Source organism: Podarcis vaucheri, assembly GCF_965113315.1.
Source record: "Podarcis vaucheri genome assembly, chromosome: 7".
Classification (NCBI taxonomy): Eukaryota; Metazoa; Chordata; class Lepidosauria; order Squamata; family Lacertidae; genus Podarcis; species Podarcis vaucheri.
In genome coordinates, this window is record NC_138765.1 from 26,202,981 (window position 1) to 26,228,762 (window position 25,782).

Genomic DNA, 25,782 nt, shown 5'->3' on the forward strand with positions numbered 1-25,782 from the left:
ACAAGCATAACTGTATGACATGCATGTGGATACAATACCAGGGGAAAGCGGTCTAAACCAATCCTGTTGCCACATTAAAAAAACTGAAAAAGGAGCTGCTGTTCTTGCAGGGATGTCAAACCTGCAACCAGAGCCGGCCTGCTCGTGAAGGCAGAATCCCATGGGCTGGGGTCACACAGAGGCGGCTTCCGTGAGATCTTGCGGATCTCTTGCATAGGTGCCCATTCCTTGGGGCCCTGGGTGCCACAAAATTCCCCATGAAGGAGCTGGGCACTCACAATTTCAGTGCCAGGGCCATGCACGCTGCATGGCACCCACGACCCCAGGCACCCACGGTCGCGGGGCCAAGCCGGCACTCCTGATCTCTTGCAAGATTTCATGTAGCTTGCATGAGATCTCACCAGATCTCTGCCAGACCACCCCTGAAAGCTGCCGCCTCATGACCCCAGTAAGTGAGGCTTAGGCAGGACGGGGCGATGGCACCTTCCCGTTTTGCCTCAGGCGGCCAAACAGAACGAGCCACCCCTGTGTGGGACACTTCCCCCCCTCTCAACACAAGATGCTGTTGGACTCCCAACTCCCATGAGCCCCAGCCAGCAGGACCATGGGGCAGGAAGGATGGGAGCTGTAGGTCAGCAACATCCTATGGGCCAGAATCCCCATACCCACAAGATTCAGGGGTGGGTGGGTGTGCTTGTGTCGCAACTTGTGTCACCCAAAAAAAAAAATCCCCTCCCAAGTCGCCTGCCCAAAACATCCCCCTGCCGCCCCCCAGGAGCCGGCCGATGCGCGCGCTCCCGCCTGAGCCTCGCGCCCCTCCCACCCTCATCCTCTCGCTCGCGCGCCCCGCCGCCTCCACTCCGGGCCTCAATCCCTCGGGTTCCCTCACAAACCGGCCGGAACGGCCCGCGCCGCCCCAGTTATTGCGCGCATGCGCCTTGGCCGCTCCGAGCACCGCTCCGGTAAGGGAAGAGTGGAAGGAGGGAGGGAGGGGGGGCGGGTGAAGAATTGTTGTGGGAGTTTAAAGGAGAAGAGTCCAGCGAGGGGAGGAGGTGAGTAGGGAAAAGAGATGGGGAGTGCGCGGGGGGGGGGGGTCGGCCAGGGAGGAAAGAGCGGAGGCTCTCAGCCCCTCTTTGTACTTCGAATTCAGTTTGGGGGGGGGATGGGAGGAAAAGAGGATTACTTTGTGCATGGGGGGGGGCCGGGGGGGCCCTCGTCTTTTGTCGTCGTCGTCCGTCCCCCCCCGTCGCCGTCGCCGCTTCGCGTGCGCTGCACACACCGTTAGGCGGCGCTTCCTCCCGCCATTTTGAGAAGAAAGTGAGGAGGAAGGGGGGGTCTGTCCTATTAAGTGCGCTCAACACCCGCCCCCCCCAAATCGGAGTGAGTTGGTAGGTAAATGAGCGAGCGACGGAGTGGGGGCTCCCAACCCCCCACCTCGACCCGGGACTCGGAAACTGCCCCTTCCCCTCATTTAACTCTGTGGCCGCCTCGGACACCGCCGCGCTCCCCAAGTCCTGTGGGGAAGTTTGAAGAGGATGCCAAGTTGTCTTTCCTTTCAGCTCGCCACCCCCCCTCCCGGCCACCCGCCGCATCTTCCTTCTTCCCCATCCCATAATTTCTGCTTTGTGCTTGGGAGGGTGGGTGAGGTTTCCCCTCTCTCCCCTCCCCACCACCTCCGCCGCCCCACCCCACAACCACCCAAAAACAAAAACAAAGGTCTTGATGGGTGGCTGTGTTAGGCTTACCCTTGCTTACCTGCGAGTAAGTCCCCTTGGAGTCCCCGGAGGTTGTTTTTGTTTATTTAAAGTTGAGAGGTGTCTAATGTTTCACAGTCAGGCAACAGCAAATGCCCGGTGGCATCTTCAAAGACTTATTGTGACAGGAGGTTTTGTTTACCCCTCCACCCCCACCCCCCCGTATTTGCCTGATGTGTAAAAAAATATGGAGAGAAAACTATTATGTGGGGGGGGGGGTTGAGAGAGAGTGTCTTATTCCTGGCTATTCCTGTTGTATGGAACTGTTGCAAACTGTGACCCCAGGGAGCTGCCTATATTCCTGGTCAGATTATACTGTCTGTTGATATTGAATTGAAACCTGGGGCCTTCTACACGCAGCTCTTGTGCTTTCGCTGAGCAGTGCTCCATCTCCTCCTACTTGCACGGATAATAATGCATATATGGCACAAACAGCCACAGGGCTGTTAGGAAGGGAGTCTTACATGCCCTCTAGACCAAATTGCTGCTCGCTGTAGGAAATCCAGAGTTAGAGCATCCCAATCAGAGGGCAATCCAGTCTTGAAGATCTCCAGTGAGGAGAGCTGCCTGCTCCTCTATGTAATTAGTTCCATTATCCGACTACTTTTACCATTAAGAAGTTTCTCCTAATGGGTAATTGAAATCTATCCTTCTGTAACTTAAGCCCATTAGAACTACTCCTTCTGAAGAGCAGAGAACAAGTCTTTGTCCTCCTTTACATGACAGCCTTTTAAGTATTTGAAAAGTGCTATCATTTTCTCCCTCCATCTTCTCTTTTTTAGGCTCAACATATCCAGTTTCTTCAACCTTTCCTCACAGGAGTTGTTTTCTCCAGTGCAATGTCCAGGACTGAATACAGTTCTTCAGATGGGATCTGACTAGTGCAGAGGTGTACAGAAAAAATGTAAACAGTGGGGCCAAACTGCAGAGCTCAAAAGTATACATGTCACAGATTGTACCTCTGGCATTTAATGGTCCTATTGTTTACTTTTTTTTTCTTTACACCTGTATATATGTATGTCTGCTAGCTGAGAATGGCAATTGATGAAATAAGTTCTGGGCCACAAAAGCTTATGTCATAATAAACCTGTTGGTCTTTAAAGTGTCACAGGACTCCCCATTGTTCACAACAAAGTGTATACTCTCTAGGGAGCTGTAGCCAATTCTGCATGGCTCTTTGATTAGTGTACAGTACTATGAAACATGGTTTTAAAGAAGGGGTTGTCTTTTTCACATATTACATTATATGTACCCTTAAAGAATTTTAGATTTACAGCAAAAAATATAATATATAATTTGTCCTTGAAGATGTCTCAGATGTGGATCCTGGCTGGCCAGCTGCAACAGTCTGTACTAATGCCACTGTGCACTTCTGAATTTCAGGAAAGAATAAGCAATGCATTCCTCATCCCCATCTCCTCTGCTGATAGGCCAGATAATTCCACAGAAAGGTTGCATTAACGCAGGATCTGAAGTAATGGGTGCAAATTTCACCAACTAACTTAATATGTAGTCCTATACAAGTCACTATCTCTTAGCCCCCTTCCTGCAATATGATTATATGACTGGTGTACTTTACAAGGCTATTGTAAAGATTACTGAGAAAATATATTCTAAGCGCTTTGAGTGCTTAATCCTGTCTTGGCAGGATTATTGACTTTTGGTGGAAGAAGTCAATAATCTTCAGCAGGCTCTGCTGAAACCATTGTAGTCCCTTTGGGAGTTAATATATAGCAGAATAAAACCTCTAATTGTACCTTTACACTCCCTAAGTGTACATTCAAAATGAATTACTTTAAAGCAGGAGATAGGCCGGGAAAGCTGTTTTCTTGCTTGCAAAGATCTTTAATAAGAATTATAGAACTATATGTTTTCAGCCAAAATCATACTATGTTTTGAAATAGTTGACCATGTTCCAGTATAGAGCTTCTGTGAAATCAAGCCCTTAATTTCCATGGGGCTTAAATGCTTATACATGTGCATTTGCATTGTGGCCATTTCCTCTTAAGGAGCCTCAATTGGCACTCTTTGGCAAGTAGTTACAGGGCTATGACAAAAATCAGGTGTAACTAAACTTTTCTTGAACTTCACTCTCATCCTGTAGAAATCATTCTTGCAATGAATGGGTTTACATGCATGCAGAAGTTCTAGTGTGGTGAAATAATTGTATAAGAATTAGAGTTGCAAGGGATAATAGCAGGTAGAGACAGGGAATTAGCAAGGAGCAAAGGCCATTCTAGCAGGACATTATTCCCACCCTTCAATCTCTATTGTTTCTGCCCATGTGAATGGCCTGTGCTAATAGAATCAGTACAGTAAATTGATTTTGCTGGTAGAATTGCCTGTTTGTTTGTGTATTTCCTGATTCTGTGGGAAGGGGTGGGGTGGGGGAATACAGTGTTCCTTGTGGCCTATGGCACAAAGAGCTGTGCAGAGGTTCCCCCTGAGACTTTCATTGAAAGAATATAAGAACAGCCCTGCTGGATCAGGCCAAAGGTCCATCTAGTCCAGAATTCTGTTCACACTGGCCAACCAGATGTCTGTGAGAAGCCCATAAACAGGACCTAAGTGTGACAACGCTCTCTTTTTGTCATGCCCAGCTACTGATATTCCGGGGCATACTGTAGAAAATTTGATTTCAGAATTAAGATAAAAACTTTTTTACTTGTAGGATGGGCTCAATAGTACATGTGTAGGAGGAGCTTGTGTTGCAAGTTTGTGCAGGTAGCTACAATTTAGAAAAGTTAGTTGCAGAGTTCTCTGGATGGGGCCATGGATTGATTAGACACTAGTCTGATAAAAAGTTTGGTTATTTAACTATAGCTTTGTTAAGTCCCCCCCTCCCCCACATATTGATGGTAGGAAGCATGTTCCTAGAATCCATGTTCATAGTGAAATACGCAAGTTACCTTCTGACCATGGTTTCAGATCATAGTTGATGAGCTTAGTTGGGTTTGAATGTACAAACAAGTCAGAATTAAGCTAAACAAATAATAGTTTAGCATTCTGTCTGAAACAAGTTACTATGTATCTGCGTGTTCAGTCAGCACATCGTAATGTGGTCATCCTTTGTTCATATCCCTCACATAGTATGCTGTATGATAATTTCATCATTTCAGATTATTTCCCACCTATACAGTTATTTTGGAGACGTTAGAAGTATAGTTTCAGTGTTAGTTGTTTCTTTTGTCAGTGAATTATTCTTGAGAATAATGGATTTTTTTATTTTGTAGCATATTTGTCAAACATTAGAAGAATGGACTACTGGACTGTGTAGTACAGGGATGGGGAGCCTGCATCCTCCATTATTTCTGACATTAGCCATGTTGGCTGGGGTTGATGTGAGTCCAACAGTGTATAGGGGGCCACAGGTTTCCTTCCTACCCCCACTGCAAAAGCTGAAAGACAGAGGCTGCAATCCTTATACACATTACCTGGGAGGAGGTCTCATGTAACTTCTGAGTAGACTTACTTTGGATTGTGCTGTATGACTTTGACCCTTTATGTGCTTATCTGGAAATAAGCTCCATTGAGCAGCAGTTAAACTTATTTCCCAGTTAACATGCATAGGATAGAATGGAAAGGAAAGAGAGATGAGGCTTTGTGTTCAATTTCTTTTTTTTTTTATAAAATTTTTATTGGGTTTTCACATTTTATATAGACAAAAACAAAAACACAAAAAACAAATAAACACATAAACAAAGAAAAAAAAAGAAAACAACAACAAACATATATACTTTCCCGAAGATATTATTTCCTAACCCTGGTCATTGACTTCCCCCTACCCCCTCCCTTGCATCCCCATTTCCAAATTTATGTCAGCAAATTGGCATTTCCCTGTCCTAATATTAGTCCTTTTATAAAAGCAAACAAAATTAATTTTTTCTAAGTTGGACCTCAATTCCCTTCCATCGATTTCCCATTTTGTCTTGAATAATGATCTTTTTAGCCAAATCGCATAATCATGAGTGTTGTTAGAACTTAATTTTTCCCTCCCTCCCATCCCCGGTTTGCGTCCCTTCCCAAAGCATGTCCAAAATAACAGTTCTTAGCCCGGGTTCCTCACGTCCGAGGCCCTCCAGTCTCTTTCAGTCCCTCTCCGCCGGTCTTGTTGGTAACCCTTTATGCCAGTCGTCACATCTCGAAAGAGTTCTTTCACCATCAATCCAAAGTCTCTTCCCATATTTGCAAACAGCTGCTGAAGAGTTTCCACAAGGCATGAATCTTGAAGGTAATCAAAGTCAGAGTCTATGTGGAGGCCCCAATTATATTTCTTTATTTTAAATTCCTTAATTTCATAGACTCCCAGGGCCTCCACTTTCGTCTTCTGCATCTTTCGTGGATTTATAGTAGATTTACTCCAATAATCTCCTTGTTTGTATTCCACAGGCGTCAGCTTCTGCTCAGTATTTTCCCACATCACTTCTTCTCTTTCTTGTTTTGTCTTCTCCTCTGCTTTTATTATCATTTCTGGTTCAGCTGTGGATTCTTTCTCATTGAGGTCCTCTTTACATTCAGCAGGACTACTTGTTTCAGAAGTCAAGGTCATCAATTGTTCACTCATAGCCGTAGTCTGCTCTTGTAAGATTCCAACCAAATAAAACATCCTTTCGATTTCTCCCAGTATCTTTCCATCCACAGCCATTGTAATTCCACAGAATTCCCTCTAGAGGGAATCTGGTTACTTAGTATTCTTTTCCCCAACAGTCCTCTGTCTTGTTATTGTTTCTTTATTTCCAACAATTTTAGATCAATTGTAACTCTTTTTAATCCAGAGGTAACTTAGGTAGCAATTTTCCACTATTAACAGTCCGTTTGACAGCTTTGACAGCTGTCAAACTCTGCACTTCTTAAACCAGCTCCAAAGCAGGACGCTCCCGGGCCCGGGAGGGGGGGTTGTTTACAACAGAACATAAAACATCCAACACTCCTCTCTCCTGCTCAAAATTTCCAAATCTTGGAAGTTACTGTCTTTTTTAAAACTCACCCTTTACAGGGTAGGCACTCCAGCTTAGTTCTTTTTTCGTTGCTCTAGATCGTCTGCAAGGTAGGGGGTGCGGACTTCCTTTTAGCACATCCCCCGATCGTCTCAAATTCAGTGGATAAATTTCTTAAAAGCCAAGTCCAAATTACTCACGGGTTGTTTTTTCAGCCGAATTTCAAGGAAGGAAGTCAGCGCTCTCCGGTCATGGCTCGCGGCTTCGCTCAGCAGAGGTAGCGATGGACTCTCAGTGCCGCGCCACCCCCCGTATCCCCTCCGCAGCCTTTAAAAAGGCTCTTCGCGAATCAGGGGGGGCGCTTAAGGCACCCGCCGAGTCTTCAGTCCGCAGGCATTCCGCGCCTGCGGTTTTAAGGGTCCCCGTGTCGCCGGCACGGCAAAGACCCGTCCCCTGCTGAGCCGATTCCCTCCGGAGCTCGGAGGGAATCCGCCATTCCCAGATCGCGTCAACCCCGGAAGTCCTTTGTGTTCAATTTCTAATGTAACATTATACTGCTATTGTATCAGCACCTTCAAGTTATTCATAATCAAAAATGGAAAAGTATACAGTGGTGGAAACTGTTACATGATAATGGGCATTTGTGATAAACAACTCATACTTCCTGTCAGGTTAACTTTTTTCTCTTATCTATCTTTTATGCTTTTTCTGATGATGTGACTAGGAAAACCATGTTTCATCTGTTGATGGGCAATGGAATGTTTAATATGTACAAATCATAAATTATCAAAAGAATGGCCTTGGAACCTAGTGAGAGAGTTCTAGCAAAATAATTACATGTATAACTCAAAAGAGATGGGTATATGGGTGAAACTAACAGTTATTGCCAGTAAAGGAGTGCCAGTTTTCCCTCAGAAATGAATTGGATGAACAACCAACATATATATGTGGACATCATTGAACTGAGTAATTTCTCAATCTACAAATGTTTCCTTCCAAAACTGACTACTTGTAAAATATGATTTTTGTAAAATATACATATGGTTTCTATATTTGAAGCTCCAAAGAATTCCAGTATAAATTGTCAAAGTGCATATTGCTTTTCATTTGCTCTGATTAGCAGGAATCTCTTGCTTTATGAATGATATTATCTTTTATTGCCGAAGTAAATGACAGTGTTAATTTTAATGGGATGTACATGAGAGCACATTACATTCAGTTGTTATCATGGACAATAAGCATATTTCTCACTTAAATGTATTTTACCAGGTTACATTATTAAGGCTACTGTAGTAGCTGGTTATTTTACTCATTTCTCTATGACGAGATAAAGATATTGTCATTACTGGTGGCTGGGAAGTTTGTTTTTGGTTCAGCAGACTCAGAAAGGGCTTCCAGGTAGCCTGAAGTAGCTCAACCTATCATAAGCGACATGATTGTCAGTAGTTATATTGGGTCAGAAAGACCTTCAGACCTAGGGGTAGAGCAAAGAACTTTGTTCCCTTACTCAAAATAGTACAATTGAGCTTTGGATAAAGAGTTATAATGACCTTCCAAGCTTAGAATTATTTTAAGTGTACTGAATATAAGGTTATGTTAGCACATCAGTTAGATGAAATAATAAGAGAATGTGGTGTTCAACTATGTATTAACTCATGGTTTTAGTTTTTGGTGTAGCATAGCCCAATCCTATAACTGAGTTTTGTGCACCTAATCTCATTTATTTTAGTGGGCTATGACATGCCTAATTCTGCACTCTTACGTTCTTATTGTCTGGAAAGAAACATACTTTTGTGTTACTAACTTGCTTTCAAATTAAAATCTGTCTGTTTCTGAAGTATGTTAGTAAGTGAAAGTCATCCCTTAACCTTAATGTTTGATCACTTCTGATAAGGTAGACAAACAAGTTTGGTGCGCACCAAAGAATACTATTAAATTTCAGCATTTTAATTATGTGATATTAAAATGTCAAGGGCAGTGAAATATGCATAGTAATACATATACTTCTACCAACAGAAGTCCTGTAATATTTCCAAAATAACAATTGCTCTTAGGTTTGCAACTTAATCACACTGCCTCCTATCGCAAACTATGTTTATACACTGCTCACATTTTGTTCTTAAAATTCCCAAACTCTGTTCCACTTCTATCCAAACCATTAAAAGTTGGTTAACTTCTATCCTTAACTACTGATCAGCTGCCATGGAATCTTTTAGCTCCTTACACACATACTTTCTGTTTAGCCTTTCTAGTCTTTACATCCTTATGCTACAGGATGATGGTTTTTATCTGGCTGAATTGTATCCCAATAATCTTTTAGCCATGATAAAAGTGTTAATATCTACCGTATTTTTCGCCCTATAGGACGCACCGGCCCATAGGACGCACCTATTTTTTGGGGGGGGAAATCAAGGGAAAAAAATTGATTTCCCCCCAGGTTTGCGCAGCCATCCTCAAGCTAGAAGAGGGAGACGGAGCACTTCGTCTCCCTCTTCTGCCTTCAGGGACAGCCTCCCAAGCCTCTGTGGGGCAGCGCAACCATCCCAAGCTAGAAGAGGGAGACGGAGTGCTCCGTCTCCCTCTTCCTTCAGGGACAGCTTGGCCCGCTATCCCGCAAGCTTGTGGGGCTGGCGGGGGGAGAAGCAGGCTTGCTTCTCCCCCCGCCAGCCTCCAGATCAGGTCGGGGAATAGCGGGGTGGCGGCGCTCTGCCATCCCCCTATCCCCCGAGCTTGTGGGGCTGGCGGGGGGGGGAGAAGCAGGCTTGCTTCTCCCCCCCCCAGCCTCCCGATCAGGTCGGGGAATAGCGGGGTGGCGGCGCTCTGCCATCCCCCTATCCCCCGAGCTTGTGGGGCTGGCGGGGGGGGAGAAGCAGGCTTGCTTCTCCCCCCCCCAGCCTCCCGATCAGGTCGGGGAAAAGCGGGATGGCAGCGCTTCGCCATCCCCCTATCCCCCGAGCTTGTGGGGCTGGCGGGGGGGGGAGAAGCAGGCTTGCTTCTCCCCCCCCCAGCCTCCCGATCAGGTCGGGGAATAGCGGGGTGGCGGCGCTCTGCCATCCCCCTATCCCCCGAGCTTGTGGGGCTGGCGGGGGGGGAGAAGCAGGCTTGCTTCTCCCCCCCCCAGCCTCCCGATCAGGTCGGGGAAAAGCGGGATGGCAGCGCTTCGCCATCCCCCTATCCCCCGAGCTTGTGGGGCTGGCGGGGGGGGGAGAAGCAGGCTTGCTTCTCCCCCCCCCCCCGCCAGCCTCCCGATCAGGTTGGGGAATAGCGGGATGGCGGCGCTTCGCCATCCCCCTATCCCCCGAGCTTGTGGGGCTGGCGGGGGGGGGAAAGCAGGCTTGCTTCTCCCCCCCCCCGCCAGCCTCCCGATCAGGTCGGGGAAAAGCGGGATGGCAGCGCTTCGCCATCCCCCTATCCCCCGAGCTTGTGGGGCTGGGGGGGGAAAGCAGGCTTGCTTCTCCCCCCCCAGCCTCCCGATCAGGTCGGGGAAAAGCGGGATGGCAGCGCTTCGCCATCCCCCTATCCCCCGAGCTTGTGGGGCTGGCGGGGGGGGGGGAAAGCAGGCTTGCTTCTCCCCCCCCGCCAGCCTCCCGATCAGGTCGGGGAATAGCGGGATGGCAGCGCTTCGCCATCCCCCTATCCCCCGAGCTTGTGGGGCTGGCGGGGGGGGGGGAGAAGCAGGCTTCCTTCTCCCCCCGCCAGCCTCCAGATCAGGTCGGGGAATAGCGGGATGGTGGCGCTGCGCCTCCCCGCTGTCCCCAGCTTTTGGGTGCAGGCTGCTGCCCGCAAGCCTTGCGAGCCCGCGGGACATCCCGCCGGGCTTGCAAGACTTGGGATAGCTTCCTGAAGCCTGGAGAGCGAGAGGGGTGGGTGCGCACGGACCCCTCTCGCTCTCCAGGCTTCAGCGAAAGCCTGCATTCGCCCCATAGGACGCACCCAGATTTCCCCTTCATTTTTGGAGGGGAAAAAGTGCGTCCTATAGAGCGAAAAATACGGTAAATTGGAGATGGCAGGTTTGTTAGGGTATTTTCTATTGGCATTTGTAGTTTTCACTAAAATCAGGAAGTGTCCGTTCATTCAGGTGCCTTGCAAATATTACCTGGTTGTGACAGCTGCTTAAAACACAAGTTCAGGAATAAGCCAATACTTTTGTAATACTTTTTGTGGTAATAAAACAATGTTAAGGGAATTACTGTTGATTGAAACACTGATCATCATAACCAACTGGCCATTCTCTTAACTTACATTTTAACCTGCAATTGTCAAAGATGAAATGATTGTGACTAGAGTGAAATAATGCTTGTGTGAAGCTGGTTAATGGTGGATTACTTGATTACTTCTTCCCGATACCACTGATTAAATTTCCGTAATGCATATGACTAGGCTTCTCATTCACATCTGATTCCCACAACCACCTTTGTCATATTAATTGTGTGCCATCCAATGTACAGTTCTGTATGCATTGACTGTAAGGGCTTGAAAGGTCCCATGTAGATCTGTATACAAAAAGCCAATGCTTACATCAGAAATGGGGAACTCTTTTCAGTCTGAGGGGCATATTCATTTGTATGAAAGCTTCTGGGGTCACATGCCAGTGGTGGGCACAGGTAGAAGCAAAAGTGGTCTATCACTTTTACTTTTGTACCGTTTGGCTACATTCCAGCCATGTCAAAGTCAAAGTTTTACACCCATACAACACACATCTCTCCATTCTTCATTCATTATAACAGTTCAAACACATTACAGGCCAGATAAAAACATTTAAGAAGGTGCATAGCAGGACTGGAAGGGGTGGGTGGGTGCATGGCCTAGGTATAGTCTTGAGGGCCAGATAGGCCTGGAAGACTGCAATTGACCCCCAGGACTGAGGTTCCCCACCTCTGTTTTACAGGGTTGGTCAGATGCAGTTTGTGTCCAAACAACTACTTCTGCATGTGTTTATAACATGCAGTTTATATAACATGTTTATAACGTTTAGTATAAGTGTGAGTATGACTATCATAATGGAAAGGGTTGTGAGTCATTCTGTTAGCAAACTGAGTATTGTAGGTATTATCTCCTTTTTCAGCAGTGAAAATAAGGTTATGATGTGTTGCCTTTCTAGTGGCAAATTGAAAACATTGGCTGCAATATCAGTTCTTCTTTTATCTCTGCACTGTGCCCTGGTCACCGAGTATATTTTTCTTCACTGATATTCCCATTTTTAGGAAGTGGAGGTTGTGGGGAACAGAAAAAAAGGGATGACTAGAATAGAACAGAAAAAGAATTTATGCAGGTGTTTATTGAAAAGAAAGGTATTTTCAGATCATAAGTTCAAACAGGCAGTCTGCTACTAGATAAACAATATACACAACCCTACTGAGGCATTTGAGAAGAAAGCATGTTGTTTGCAAGCAAGGTAGCCATCAAAGGTTTCTACAAAGGAAATGTTTATTTCTGGCTTGAGGCAAACTCTTTATTCTGGATAGGGGCAGCTGATTTTAAAATGCCTGCTGTTTGCATTGGAGCAAAATGTTGATCCCTATCTTTGTGGAAGAGAAGGGTACAAAAGGAAAATAAAAGAAACAAGATTAATTGTGATAATCTGGAAATTCTGTAGAATGTAGTTCATACAGAGAGCATTTTATAGTTTTTAAAAAAGGAGAATAGACCCATTAAATCTCATTAAATATATATTTTATCTTTCAAGCAGCAGGCTGTTGTCTCTAAAGAAAGATTGTTCCTTCACAATATTCTGTTATAGTTGTTGCAGGCTTCATTTCAATACATATATTGTCCTTGACAAAAACTCCATGATAACTTTTTCTGTAAAACATGGAGAGGTCGTGACCTTGACTATATTCAGTGGCTACCATTGCATAAAAATGATACATTACCATAGTTAGAGATATGGCTTGTCAATGTGGAAAACGTATGTTTACTATTATTATATTACATTGCAGTATCCCCTTATATGCCACCTTGGCTGTTAGCCCAGATCAGGGGTCAGCAAACGTTTTCAGCAGGGGGCCAGTCCACTGTCCCTCAGACATTGTGGGGGGCCGGACTATATTTTTTTGGGGGGAAATGAACGAATTCCTATGCCCCACAAATAACCCAGAGATGCATTTTAAATAAAAGCACACATTCTACTCATGTAAAAACACCAGGCAGGCCCCACAAATAACCCAGAGATGCATTTTAAATAAAAGGGCACATTCTACTCATGTAAAAACACGCTGATTCCTGGACCATCCGCGGGCCAGATTTAGAAGGCGATTGGGCTGGATCCAGCCCCTGGGCCTTAGTTTGCCTACCCATGGCCCAGATCATCAAAGCCTTCTGCCATAAGAATTCCCCCCCACCCCCAGATTTTCCTATTATTAGTTAAGATACTACAAATAAAAGGGGGAAATCACTCCAGCATTGCTTTGCATGTTTCTTCAAAAGTTCCTCTTCAGCACCACTTTTGACAGTACAGGAAGTTCCTAAATTGACGGTGATGCCACTAAGTCTCTTTTTATCAATGTATGTAGCATGAGCTGGCAACATTGTACAGTACTGATCCTAGGAAAACTTTGCCCACTGAGCTGGCATAGAGCTACCGCAAGAGAGTTGATAGGAAGCCTTCATGTTTGATCTGCTTCTAACAATTTGTGCATGTAATGTTAAGAATAATGTAAAAGGAGAGCTTTCTGTTTCTGGCAGTGGGAAATGGCTGACTCCCATATGACTGGACCCCAGCCATGCCGATAATTCAGGGCTGATACGGGGGTAATTAGCCCTGGCAGACTCCCCAGGTTGGGGGAGGACTGTTTCGTAGACCTGCAGATTGTCCGAGAATGCCGACTTGCATCAAGGTGCAAGTGGCAGGACACTGGGTTGCAGAGCACGGTACAGCTGGCACTCTCCGATGCCATTCTCATAGCCGGGAATATCTGTTTGACAGATTATGCATTAAGATATATCCTTAGATACTATCAGCACATAGGAGGAAGATAATATTGGCCATTAGATGGGCTAGTGGTTTGACTAAGTATGCCAACTGTTTTGTCAGTTTGGATTATGTTGTAAAATGAGCAGTTAGTAATACAGGTGGCAACAATTTTGCTCGCTTCCAGTTGATGCCCAATCCCTGATGCGTGGCTCCTTTTGGAAGAGGGCATAATGGGGGCATAACGGGAGTTGTGAAGTGGGGATGGAGCACAGTGGGGCAAGGTAGGCTTATTTGTGCTTCACTAATGTGTGCGATGGCCAGGAACAGAACCCCTGCATGAAACTGTCACCACAGGTGTTTTCCTGTTGTTTTGTTGAATATAAAGATACACTATGCCCATCAAGGGCAGTCAGAAACAGAGTTCTGCATGTGAATTGCCATTTCAGATCAGAATTGATGTACATGAGGAGTTCACATATCATATGGTACACCACTGAACAGATGGCTAACTGTTAACTTACAGGAAAGACCTTCAAAGTGTTGACAACTTGTACAGTACTGTATTTTAATGTGAGAGATGCTTATGCTTCCCCTACCCATAGAACTAGGTTTATTGTATAAATGTTGTTTTATAATAGCACAATATAATGGTATTGCTGTTGTAAATCAAAGGCTAGTGTTTCATTCATTTATTTAAAAGATTTAAATCTGTGGCTATGTCAGTCTTCCCTAGGTAAGGCCATGGTTGCAAAACCAGCCCAAGCAACCTCCATCACTTGCATCTCCCTAGACAGTGCTGGGTCTAGGAGCATTCCCTGACCCTGACTGTATACCTGACCATTCAAAAAAAATGACAGCATCTAGGGAAGTTAGATAATACAATTTCTCCAAATGCAGCCCATAGGTTATGCTGATGTGGACACAGAAGTGAATAGCAAGGCTGAGACACAAGGCAAAGGACAAGAATGAGGCAGAGTGAGGAATAGTTTATAAGCTGTACCTTGTAAGTGACTTTTTTGGAGAGACAAGGGACTAGGAAGCATTTAACAGCTGTAACAGTATTTATTTATGCAGTGTTTTATGAGCTATAAACTTAAATTAGGTAACAGTTAAGAGCAGAATTTGAGTTCTAAAATTTTGTAGTTTTCTAAGTTTAAAAGCAACAGCAATTACTCAAGTGCTGGAATCTTTGTAAATAACTTGTGAGGAAGGGTTTGCTTGGTGATGGCATTGACTGTTCATATGACTTGGTCTATAATTACAAGTCTAAAGTGTTTATTTTACTTTTCTAATAATGTACAAATGAATTCACATCTCAAGTTAGTGCGAAATTAAAAAAAAACCCTACAGACTATAACATGTTTTCATGTACATTAAAGAAAACATTTAGGTTTGCACTCTTGAAGTGGATTAAAGCACTCTGGCACAACAAGCTGGACTAGAAAATACAGGATGACAATCCATTGACAAGAAGCAGTATAACCTCCACACAAACCAAAGCTCAATAAACAGCAGACATCATATAATCTATTTGCTAGCTTAGTGCAAACAAACTAGGATGAATGTGTAATAAAAAGATAGTCTGGAAGTGACCCTAAAACTGCCTCAGGATGGAGTGTGATGCCTTCAGATGCCATTGCTGGAGGTGGTACTTGCTAGAAGCTTTAGACTTATTAAGGAGTTGTTTGCTGTGACTGTTTTAACTGTGTGTCCACAAAGGACTTAATCAGAGAGTTCACTATAGCAGCTTGAATCATAAATGATTCTTCGAGGCAACAGACTTATTGCCTCTCAAAAGGTTTCCTTTATTAAATCAAATGGCATGAAGTTCTGCCAATGGATTGTTTTGTCTTGTATTGTTTTTTTAAAAGAACCATACAAATGAAATGGCAGTGTGATTTCCCCAGAGCAATTTGTTTTCACTGGTTATGGGTTGAACTGAATTGACTGTCAATATTTTCCTGCCTAGATTAGTCTAGCATAGTTTTGAGGAGCAAAATGGTTAAAAATTCTCTGCAAAGGTATATGTTTTTTTGTAACCTTCATTGTTAAATGTTAGAAGTATTACATAATTTAATGTATTTTTTGTGGAACAGCTATGTAATTATTAAAGTAATCCAGCAAAATTTCCCATTATGTTATAGAATTGGAGGGCCTTTATTCTGCAGCATGAAACAGCTGTTAGGGGGAAGTGAATAAAAATATAGCTGGAACTCCTGTTGGCTCCCCACATAACACAATTATCCATGAGCTATAAAATTGAAGTTTGTGCAAATATGCAGAAGTTCTTGCTTTGTTTATTCAAAAATATGAAATATAGACCAGTGTATCCATTATTCCCATACTCTTCCCATCTCTATTTACAGTTGGAGGCATATCTGAAAAGAATCTAAGAGTAGTGTTCACTTTTACTCAAAGTAGACTTACTGAAGTTTATCTATTTTTATTAAAGTTTTTCTTGGTTTACAGAAGTACATGCCTCTTTTCTCAAGCTGTACAGTCTTTTCTACAGATCAGTTACATTTGTTATGGGATATTAGTGTTTTCTAGATAGCTTCTCTTTCTGTTCGCTTGTTACGTTTCCTTGGTAGTGAGAGAGGTTGGGGGCCCAGGGTATGGTTAGTTGGCTGCAATGGGGTTTGTTTGCCTTTGTGAGGCAGGATGGGCTTGTTGGGTCAAGTAAGCCAAATTGATTCGCATGCTGTTGGTGGGTTCTTGTTTGGTTTTGTACATGAAACAGGGGAGCCATACTGGGGTGAAGACATCCTTTTCTATTTGTCCCTGTGTCAGTTTCAGATTATTGGTTAGCTTTTCTAGTAAGGCTGTTTCCCACTGGTCCTTGTTCACCCCTGACAGGTCTCTCCAGTGTCTGACTGTGAGGCTTCTGGCTACTGAGCGTATCTGGGTTATAAGCTCTCTATAATGTGAGTGTTCACTGTGATATTGGAAGATGTTCAGTAGGGGGTCATTCCATGCCAAATCACCTGGTGCCATGTGCTCTGACGACTCAGATTTTCTTCAAAAAAATTTAATGTGTAGATATCTATGAGATAACCTTTTTTATTTTTAAAATATTTTTTGGTCCAAAATTGGAGAAATTTTAATTTCCCCCCCATGTGATTTAGGCTAATGCAATTTCTGTGTCAGTTTAGGAAAAAAACCTCCCGTTTCGCTTATTTTTAAACCAATTGGGCTTATTTTGGCATCAAAATAAAGTAATTTTTGTCTCTTTCAAACTAAGGTATAAAATGGTATTAAGGGCCACAGAAAAGGGTCACCGACCATTCAAAGTGAACTTTAGTCATTTCGTACCTTGGTAGGTTTGATAAGCCATAGCACGCAAACCACAACTAACACATGTATCATACTTTTTTTTTGTAGAATGGGCTAATCATGAACTTGTTATGTTTTAAAAACAAGAAGGGTGTTTATCTGTGGTTATAAAATACTAAAAAAAAAGTTTTATTAATTATTTAATAAAAACAAAATACGTCTCGGAACCCTTGTTCATTTTATTGTGTGAAAAACACTTCTGCAATAGTATGGTCAAAGCTATTTTGTTTCCCACACATATAATATGGTCAGTGATGCTGTTTTGGCCACTGTGAGCAATATGACCTTCCTGAATCAGCAATAAAAAAAATGTATTTTATTATTTTACTTTCCAATTACAGGGTAGTTTGACTATGGGAATTCAAGCACTGATAACCTAGACTATTATAATCCACTTGGTGTAAGGGGCTACCCATGAGATTAGTTTAGAAGCTGCAGATGATACAGAATTCTGAGGCCCAGCTGTTTCAAGGCATTTGCTACCAACTATATTCAAATCTTACTAATAGTATATGAAGCCCTAAGTAACTTGGGGCTGTTGTTGTTTAGTCGTGTCCGACTCTTCGTGACCCCATGGACCAGAGCACGCCAGGCACTCCTGTCTTCCACTGCCTCCTAAAGTACACTTGGGGCTAGTGTACTTAAAATATTTCCTTATACTTCTGCCCAATCTACAATCATTTGGTGGTGCCTAGCTGTCCTCAACAAATTATGCATTTAGCATGGGAGCACCAGCATTATAGAACACTCTACCTAACATAATGAAGTCAGCATAGTCAGTAATGAACTTTGAGTGTCAGCTTAAGTCTTGGTTATTTCAGCAAGCCTTCTTATGAAAAAGATATATAGTTTTCATGTCATGATTTATAGTCAGATGAACCATTTTTGTAAACCCATTTCTTTAATGCATTCTGCTTGATTTTGTTATTTTGTTTTGGTTTTAATTGATATTCTCTACACCACATGCATATGTTTTTATATGTGTTTGTGGTATAGAAATGACTTAACAACAACAGTAATAGTAGTACAGGTATAAGGATCTGCTTATACCAAGTCAGACCAACTGTTCAACTATCCCAGCACTGTCACCCTGACAACAATTCCTTATCTAGATAACAGGCAGTGATTTTTTCAGGCCTGCTGCTTGAGAGCCTTTTAACTAGAGATTTGGGAGGGACCATAGTACAGTGGCAGAGCACAAGGTCCCTGGTACTATCCACAAGTCTCCATTTAGAAAGATGAAATAGCAGGTGATGTGATAGTCGTCTGCCTAGAACTCTGCAGCTAGTCAGAGCAGACAGTGCTAGGCTCAATGAACAAATAGTCTGACTAGTATAAGGCACCTTCCTGGGTTCTGATACTTCCTCTGAGATGTCACAGGCCTTCTCTCGGCAAAGCCTATGATTTTTCTTTAAGTCATGGCTATTTCTTAAAAAAATTAAGTATAGAGACCTCTTCTCTCACAATAAGGTAAGAACTGTACAGATACGCAGGTAGGCAGCACACCGTTAAGTCACAAAACACTCTGTTTCTTTTACACCAATTGCTTCAGTGTGAAGATGCACCTTATTGAAGGATGACATTTTTTCATGTTTCAAAGCCTCCCCCCTCCCTAAAATTGTTCATAAAATGTACACAACTGGCCTGTTGATTCTGTGCCTTTTTGTTTTGTTTTCAAGCCTAGTTTTGTTTCTTAATTTTTTTTAAAAAAACCAAAGACTAAGCTGAAAGATGGAACAGAATATATCGGAGAAAAAACCAGCCATCGCCCAGACTGCAGACTTCGATGTAATGGGTGCCTTAGACTGGAAAGACGGCATTGCCACCTTGCCGGGTAGCAACATACAAGTAAGGAAAAAAAATAAGGGATAGGGTAAGCAAAGGCCCTAACTTAGTAAGAGTTACCAAATGTTCTTTTGTCAGGGTAGAGAAAAGACGTGCTGTGAAATGTATTGCCCTCTGGCATTAATTGGAGCTCTGGTGGCAAAAGCAAACTTGAGATGCCATCACCAAACTGAGTTAAATTTTGCTGAGATTTCTGCTTGCCTGCTGATTTAGCTATTTGTTTTTCCTGCTATGCAGTGAATCTGGAGTTTCTGGAAGCAAAATGTCAGTGAAGAAGTATAACTCACTGTTTATGCACCAAAACAGAGAACTAATTTAATATATTTTCAGCCACATTAGTACACTTACTAAAGATAATACCCTGTTTTAACTAATTTGTGAGACAGAGGAAAGCTCTCTTCTTAGCTGGGACTCCTTGGGTACCAGTATTAGACTGCAGAATAATAACTGTAGTAGAACAAAACTGCAGCAGGGGGAAAAAGAATTGTGCTACCTTGTCTGGACCTGGTGACATCTAAGCCTCTACCAAGATGTTTCCTTACACACCTGTGCGTTATAAGAAAACTTGGAACCCAAAGCTGGTTGCTGGCAGCCAACAAGAACAACAGAGAATTTCATGGTGACAATAGAAAGGAGAGCAGAAGAAACTGTGGCTGGTTGTGCTGATCAGAGAGGCTGGTCTGAAGACTGGTTTGGCTTGTGGGCCACCTGTTGAGGAACAGGGCCTTAGCTCCAGCTTTTGGGAGGAGAGAATAGCTCAACTTTGCAGTTAATCTGCATCTAATTTGAGAGTTTTAGGCAAATATGGAATACCTCTTATATATAGACTTTTTCATTACAGATTTATCCCCATCCCACCTGCTTAACTGATCTCCATAATGTTATTTATTTATTTTTTAATTAAATGTGTTAGCTGTCTTTTAAAAAATCTCAAAGTGCTATAAACTATTGAAGGATTTAATATCATAAATAGCTTTATGTGAAGTAATAACTGTGTTGCATCATGCGCAGAGGGCATTTTCCTTACCCCTGATCTTTTATTCTCTTTTCCTCTCTTGGGTTCTAGTGTGGGCATGTAGTCCACACTAGTGGACTGTAGTGTGATTGATTTTAAAGATGGTTTGAATTCTCTCTTTTCAGAAATTGAGAATGGGCAACATTGCAATCAGAAAATTTGTCATTCATTGTTGGTATGATTTTTAAAGATACAAATTACATGCCCCCCAAGAGTAATGTTCTAATAAAATAACCACTACTTCAGCATCAATATGAAAGTCTGCCCAGTATGTCAAATCTAGGCCTGGGTGATATATCAATATATCTCCCAGGACTGGTATGAGGAGCTTCAGTCAGTGGTATATCGCTGGTGGCACTGCCACTGCTCCTGAGTCTCTCTGCTACCAGTGTCCACTAGAGTTCCTGCCTCCAATGGCACTGCTAGCAGAGGGACTCAGGAGTGGTGGCAGTTTCACCAGCGATATATCGCTGAGTGAGACCGCCATCACACTCTGCCCTCATACAATGCAGAGGGAGAAACTTTCCTTCCCTCTCCATCTTTAAACTGCTCGACTGAGGAGTGTGCACCGGGCTGTTTCAGCTGGGGAGAGGGAACCTTTCCCTTCCCCGGCTGAGCTGCGCAAGAAAACTGCATTGCCCCAGCCCATGAGCGCCTGGGTGAAACTGCCTCAGTTCCCGAGGTAATAGCTGGGGCAGTTTCACCAGGTGCCTCGCTGGCAGAGGCCAATGCAGCTTGTTTTTCCAACAATGTGGTATATCACCAAACCATGATGTTTGGCTGGTGATACACCACAATGTAAAAAAGCCGATATCGCCCAGCCGTAGTCATATCATCTTGCCTTTAATGACACATAATAACTGTAGTGAACTTCCCATTGTAACCACCTACATTGTGTCTAAAAACACTTGGATCATTCTTTTCTTGCTCTTCCATTTAAAAAGCAACAACATAGTTGTGACAATCTCTAATTATTGATCAGCATGTTGGCTGGTTTGCATTTTCTCTCAGTCAAGTAAAAACAATGCTGTATTATCCTCGGATTTGTAAGAATGGCTCAATTTGATTACAAAACAAGTGATAAAATATTTTATTTATAAAATGCTTAAGAATGCTTAACAAATCTTCACTTGTTTTTCAAGGGTCTTGCATTATAGTCCTGTTTATGTGTTTTAAAATATTGTTCTGCCCTCTGTAATGGGCGAATCTCTAAATACATGGAGATGGAAGTGTACTGTGAGCAACATCCAGTCAAAAAGCAGCCCTTCTGACATCAGTGATTTCAGTTGGATAGTTAGGTACATGCTTAAATATTTCACACTGAATTCATTGGGATTTAGGGTGATATCCAGCTAAGTCATAAGGGTGCGGGTGGTGCTGTGGGTTAAACCACAGAGCCCAGGGCTTGCTGATCTGAAGGTCGGCAGTTCGATGGGGTGAGCTCCTGTTGCTTGGTCCCTGTTCCTGCCAACCTAGCAATTCGAAAGCACATCAGAGTGCAAGTAGATAAATAGGTACCGCTCTGGTTCACCAGAAGTGGCTTAGTCATGCTGGCCACATGACCCGGAAGCTGTACGCTGGCTCCCTCGACCAGTAAAGGGAGATGAGTGCCACAACCCCAGAGTCGTCCACGACTGGACCTAATGTTCAGGGGTCCCTTTACCTTTACCAGCGAAGTCATACTTTGAGTAGACCCATTGAAATTGCTTAAGTCCATTGATTTTATTGGGTCTACTCTACTAGCGGATATCAATCTTGGTGTTTACCACTAACTGGATGTACCCTGTCTGTTGAGTATTTTGGTGAATTGTGGCAGATATTGGTTAAGTGCTTACGGGGAACGAATAAACATAAACTGGATGATACAGCAGAAATGTTTACTAGTACCCATGTACCTTCCTCATTTTGAAATTCAAATAATGTACACATCACTTCCCAAACTGTTTAGAGACATTCTCCTTCTAGGTTATAATTGCATGAACCATTTAGGGGGTTGGTGCTCTAGCACTATAGGAAAGTAGGTGTATACCAGTACCAGCTTGATGTGCTGAGACACCCCTCTAAAGCAGCAGATACTGGCAACCATGGTTTTCACTTTTTAGATTTTGATTCTAAGCAGATAACCTTATGAAGGAGTGCTTACTCTCCCTCAAACAGCACTATAGTTTTGAAGATCTTCGACTATGTATGTAATCATTCCTCATTATATTTTTATATGTTTCATAGGTCTGAATCATGTTTACCGATGATGTCTTTCTGTATGTACATTGAAAGAAATGAGTACTCATTTAATCTGTGTCTGTGCTTTACTAATGATGTCCTAGAGATTATTGTCAATGCAGTATTTAATTCATTTTCTTTGCTATTAGTTCCTTTTTACTCCTATCTACCTTGTTTCCTTGTTGACTCTCATATATTGTTTCCTTTCCTTCAAAAGTCTCTTTTGTAAAATGTTTACTTCATTCACTTTTTCTTCCCGTCAGTTTCGTTTAACTGAGTTTGGGACACTGGAAATAATTACAGAAGTTGAAGCAAAGGCTACAAAAGCTCTCTCTGCATCATCAATCAATACCAGTTCAGCCCTTAACTTGTCTACCTCTTCTGTGCCCAACACCATAACTGCTTGTGGTACTGAAGGTGAGCCTTAGACTAGTAGACTATATAATGGAACAAGAGCATGAAGCCGACATAAAAAAATTAAAATGCTTCAGTTACGTGTAGGAAGAATGGGTCTTTGTAGTAGCTTGCAATCTGGCGAAACATTTGAACTGCTTGTAATTTTTATTCATTTAGCATTATTTACAGTCACAGTTTATATTTGTCCTTAGGAACAGAAACAGTAAAAAAAGGGCGCCACTTTGAACTTTGAAACATTGTGGTTTCAACCACCAGGACTCCTGTTCTACCACACAGGGGGGCGGGAACTGGAGTGCACAATTTTCCAAATTATGTCTATTGTCCAAGAGCAATATTGTGGGCAAGACATTGTTTCTGGAACAGGTTTGCTGGTAATGTATCGGTAATTATGGAATGCATTAACAATTCATGTTAGCAATCTTGAATTTTCACTGGAAAAGGGGAGAACATTAGCTAGCAACTTTCTGTTGTTTCTGGTGGTCAGATGCAGTTTCTTATTACTAATTCTTGTTACTTTTACATTTGTAAGACATTGCTAGGACTACTTACTGCTATTAAATTCACACAAGAGGAATAAGTGCACTGTTTGAAAACCATTTAAGCTTATCTAAATTTCTGCAATTCACCTTCCTGACACTGATATTGCTGCTACGTGACACTGATGTCAGGAAGGTGACATTGCTGGACTTCTCTGGCCATTCCTGATACTTAGATTGGCACCATCTAAGTTAACCTGGTTGTATTGTCTCTATGGAGATTATTGAATATACTGCCAAGTTTTGTGATTTTAAGCAAGGATTTATGAACAAAAATGAACTCATGCTGTATGATTACTAACTGTGTAATGCTACACATTTCCTCCTAAGCAAACTTTGTACAGTTGGGTACAATTTTCTGTTTTGTCCACATGCTATTGCTGAAGATTTTTGATCCAGAACAGAAGAATGAATCCAACTAAAGTACACATGAAAATATGCTTAGATATAGGCTTTATTTATTTATTTATTTATTTATTTATTTATATCAATAATTTTTTGTTATTTTCTTTAAACATACACATAATTTCGTTATAAAGTCATAGTTGCTTGCATATATTTACTATGTCTACACAAGTTTATTAAAATTTCAAAACAGATACACCTTTATCTGACACATGTAGAGAGTTACCGTATTTTCCCATCTATAAGACTCTTTTTTGGGACTCCAAATTGAGGAAATGGGGGGAATTGCCCCCATGTATAAGACAACCCAATTTTTAAGCTTAATTTTTCAGGAAAATAACCTAGTCTTATACATGGAAAAATACGGTAATTTATATTGTATTCATCATATAGTTAGACCAATCTTTTTTGTTTAAGTAAGTAGATTATTATAAGACCAACATCATTATCAATTGATAAAATATAAAATTGTCCCCAAAGCCAAAACCAGTAACAACAGGGTGCATATAAACAATCTATATATTAAAATGTCATTTCAATACGCATAGTTAATGACATTTTTAGCTGTTAATTTTTGTTTCTGTTTAGTTACAGCAAATCTGGCTTAAATGTAACCTATTTCTTTCAGACAGAAAATACATTATTTTAATTACATCACCATATCTTTAAATCACTTTCTTTTATTGAATGTGGCCTTAAGGTATATGTTTAATGAGGTGCCTATAACTCATCCTTTTTTGCCACAATACATTTTATTAGCCTATGGTGTTAAGACTCTTCTTGCTGTTTTTGCTGCAGCTAACACAGCTTCCCCCTCTGGAATTTGTCAATATAGATGAAGTTTTGAATTTGTCATTTCATGGGGTAGGTGCCTAGAGGCTTTATACATTTGACAAAATTCAAAACACTATTCTTCTCATCTCTAAAGTTCACCCACAGTTAAAATACCCACAGAGTCTTCATTTGTTTGTTGCTTTGGCTTAAATGACTTCACAGACTCTTTAAATACCTGGTCCATGGTGTTCAGGAATGTAAAAAGCATTGAAAGAGCTCCATGAAAGTTGTTAGAAGTCCCAAATATTTTTACTTTTTTATTTTGAATTAATCAGTGCCTATCATCCCCCTTTTTTCTTTTTGCAGTGCCCAAGGACAATATTCCCAGATCTGAACTCCAAACCTGTGAAAATAACAGACACCCTGGGAAAATGGACTGCTTTGAGAATTCCCGTCAGGAACCTAGAGAAAGGTAATGTCTTTGGTCTCCTCTTTTGTTTCATGAAACACAAGTGGAATCTCGATTAATCTATATTTATCTCTGTATTAAAAGAGCAAGTATCAATTTCAGGTTTTTTAAAAAAGATGTTGGAAAACAGGATGGCTGGCTGCTGATGCAGTAACTAAATAGTAAGGCTGCAATCCTACACACTGAGCTGGGAGTCAATACCATTGAACTGAATGAGGTTTACTTCTGAGTGTAGGATTGCAGGGTAAATCACCTTATGAAAGAATGATAGCATTCAAGGTGGAGACTGGCCCCATGTATTGATGAGGCACTGACCAAGACAGATTAAGGGAGGTAGTGGTTTTCTCTTTATCAGCTAACATTATTCAAAAGAGAGAGAAATGCAGCTGTTGTTTTCTCTAAACAGTATTCTTTGATTAAATTTAAAATGTCTAATTATCTTTCAAAACATTTATTTCACCATGACTGAAAGTTAATTCTCAATACTTTATTCAGAAAGGTGGAAAAAAACGTATTCAACCTCTGATCATTTAACTGCCCTCTGCATCCCCATCTAATTTCAAAACACTGTAACTATGTATAAAGAATATTCGAGTTTGTCTGAAATTCATTTTATGTTGTGATTGCTTTAAATAGATGAGTTATAATACTCAAAAGTTTCATTAATTTGAGTAACTTCTAACTTTAGATAAATTATGTTTTGCCACCTCAGTTGTTTCCCACCATAACTTTCATACAGTTTTGCATTTTTAGTAATGCTAAACATTGAAGTAGCCCATAAAAATTGTTAGGATGGTAGCAAACCTGTCATTCAGATGGGGAAGTTCTATTCCTGTTTACCTCACAAGACTGCCACAGCAGAAAAATGAATACATATCCAGTTTCCTTATAAAATACAAAATGAAATGAAAACTTATCAAGCAAGCTGTGATAGGAAAACAGTTGGTGGTATGTTTGAAGCATAAGAAGGCCACATTGCAGTATAAAAGTGTACAAGAGTCTTTCTTAAAGGAAATTAGCTCTGATGCTTTCATTGGATCATATTGAATGAAAATGTAAGCATTATTTCAACTTTGCAGTGCTTGTTTTCCTTGATGTGAAATATTCAGTGCTAATATGAATGAAGTTCAACATCAAGAAAACCTGCATGGTTGTGCAGTTGAC

General features: G+C 42.0%; 1 protein-coding gene across 13 annotated transcripts in view; it reads left to right on the forward strand.

The window, feature by feature from the left end:
• The first annotated feature begins 822 nt into the window (after positions 1 to 822).
• Positions 823 to 25,782, forward strand: part of LOC309537091 (lethal(3)malignant brain tumor-like protein 4) — a 61,933-nt gene continuing 36,973 nt past the window's right edge. The window contains exons 1-4 of one of the 13 annotated variants that reach the window (XM_082231556.1): positions 830 to 962; positions 18,617 to 18,785; positions 22,281 to 22,434; positions 24,516 to 24,621. In XM_082231556.1, coding sequence (XP_082087682.1) covers positions 18,669 to 18,785; positions 22,281 to 22,434; positions 24,516 to 24,621 — 377 coding nt within the window. In that variant the 5' untranslated portion in view covers positions 830 to 962; positions 18,617 to 18,668. Of the gene's footprint in view, positions 1,053 to 1,218; positions 1,389 to 17,112; positions 18,786 to 21,074; positions 21,096 to 22,280; positions 22,435 to 24,515; positions 24,627 to 25,782 lie in introns of those variants that run through there. The other 12 variants (XM_082231564.1, XM_082231563.1, XM_082231561.1 and 9 more) reach the window with 12 other exon arrangements.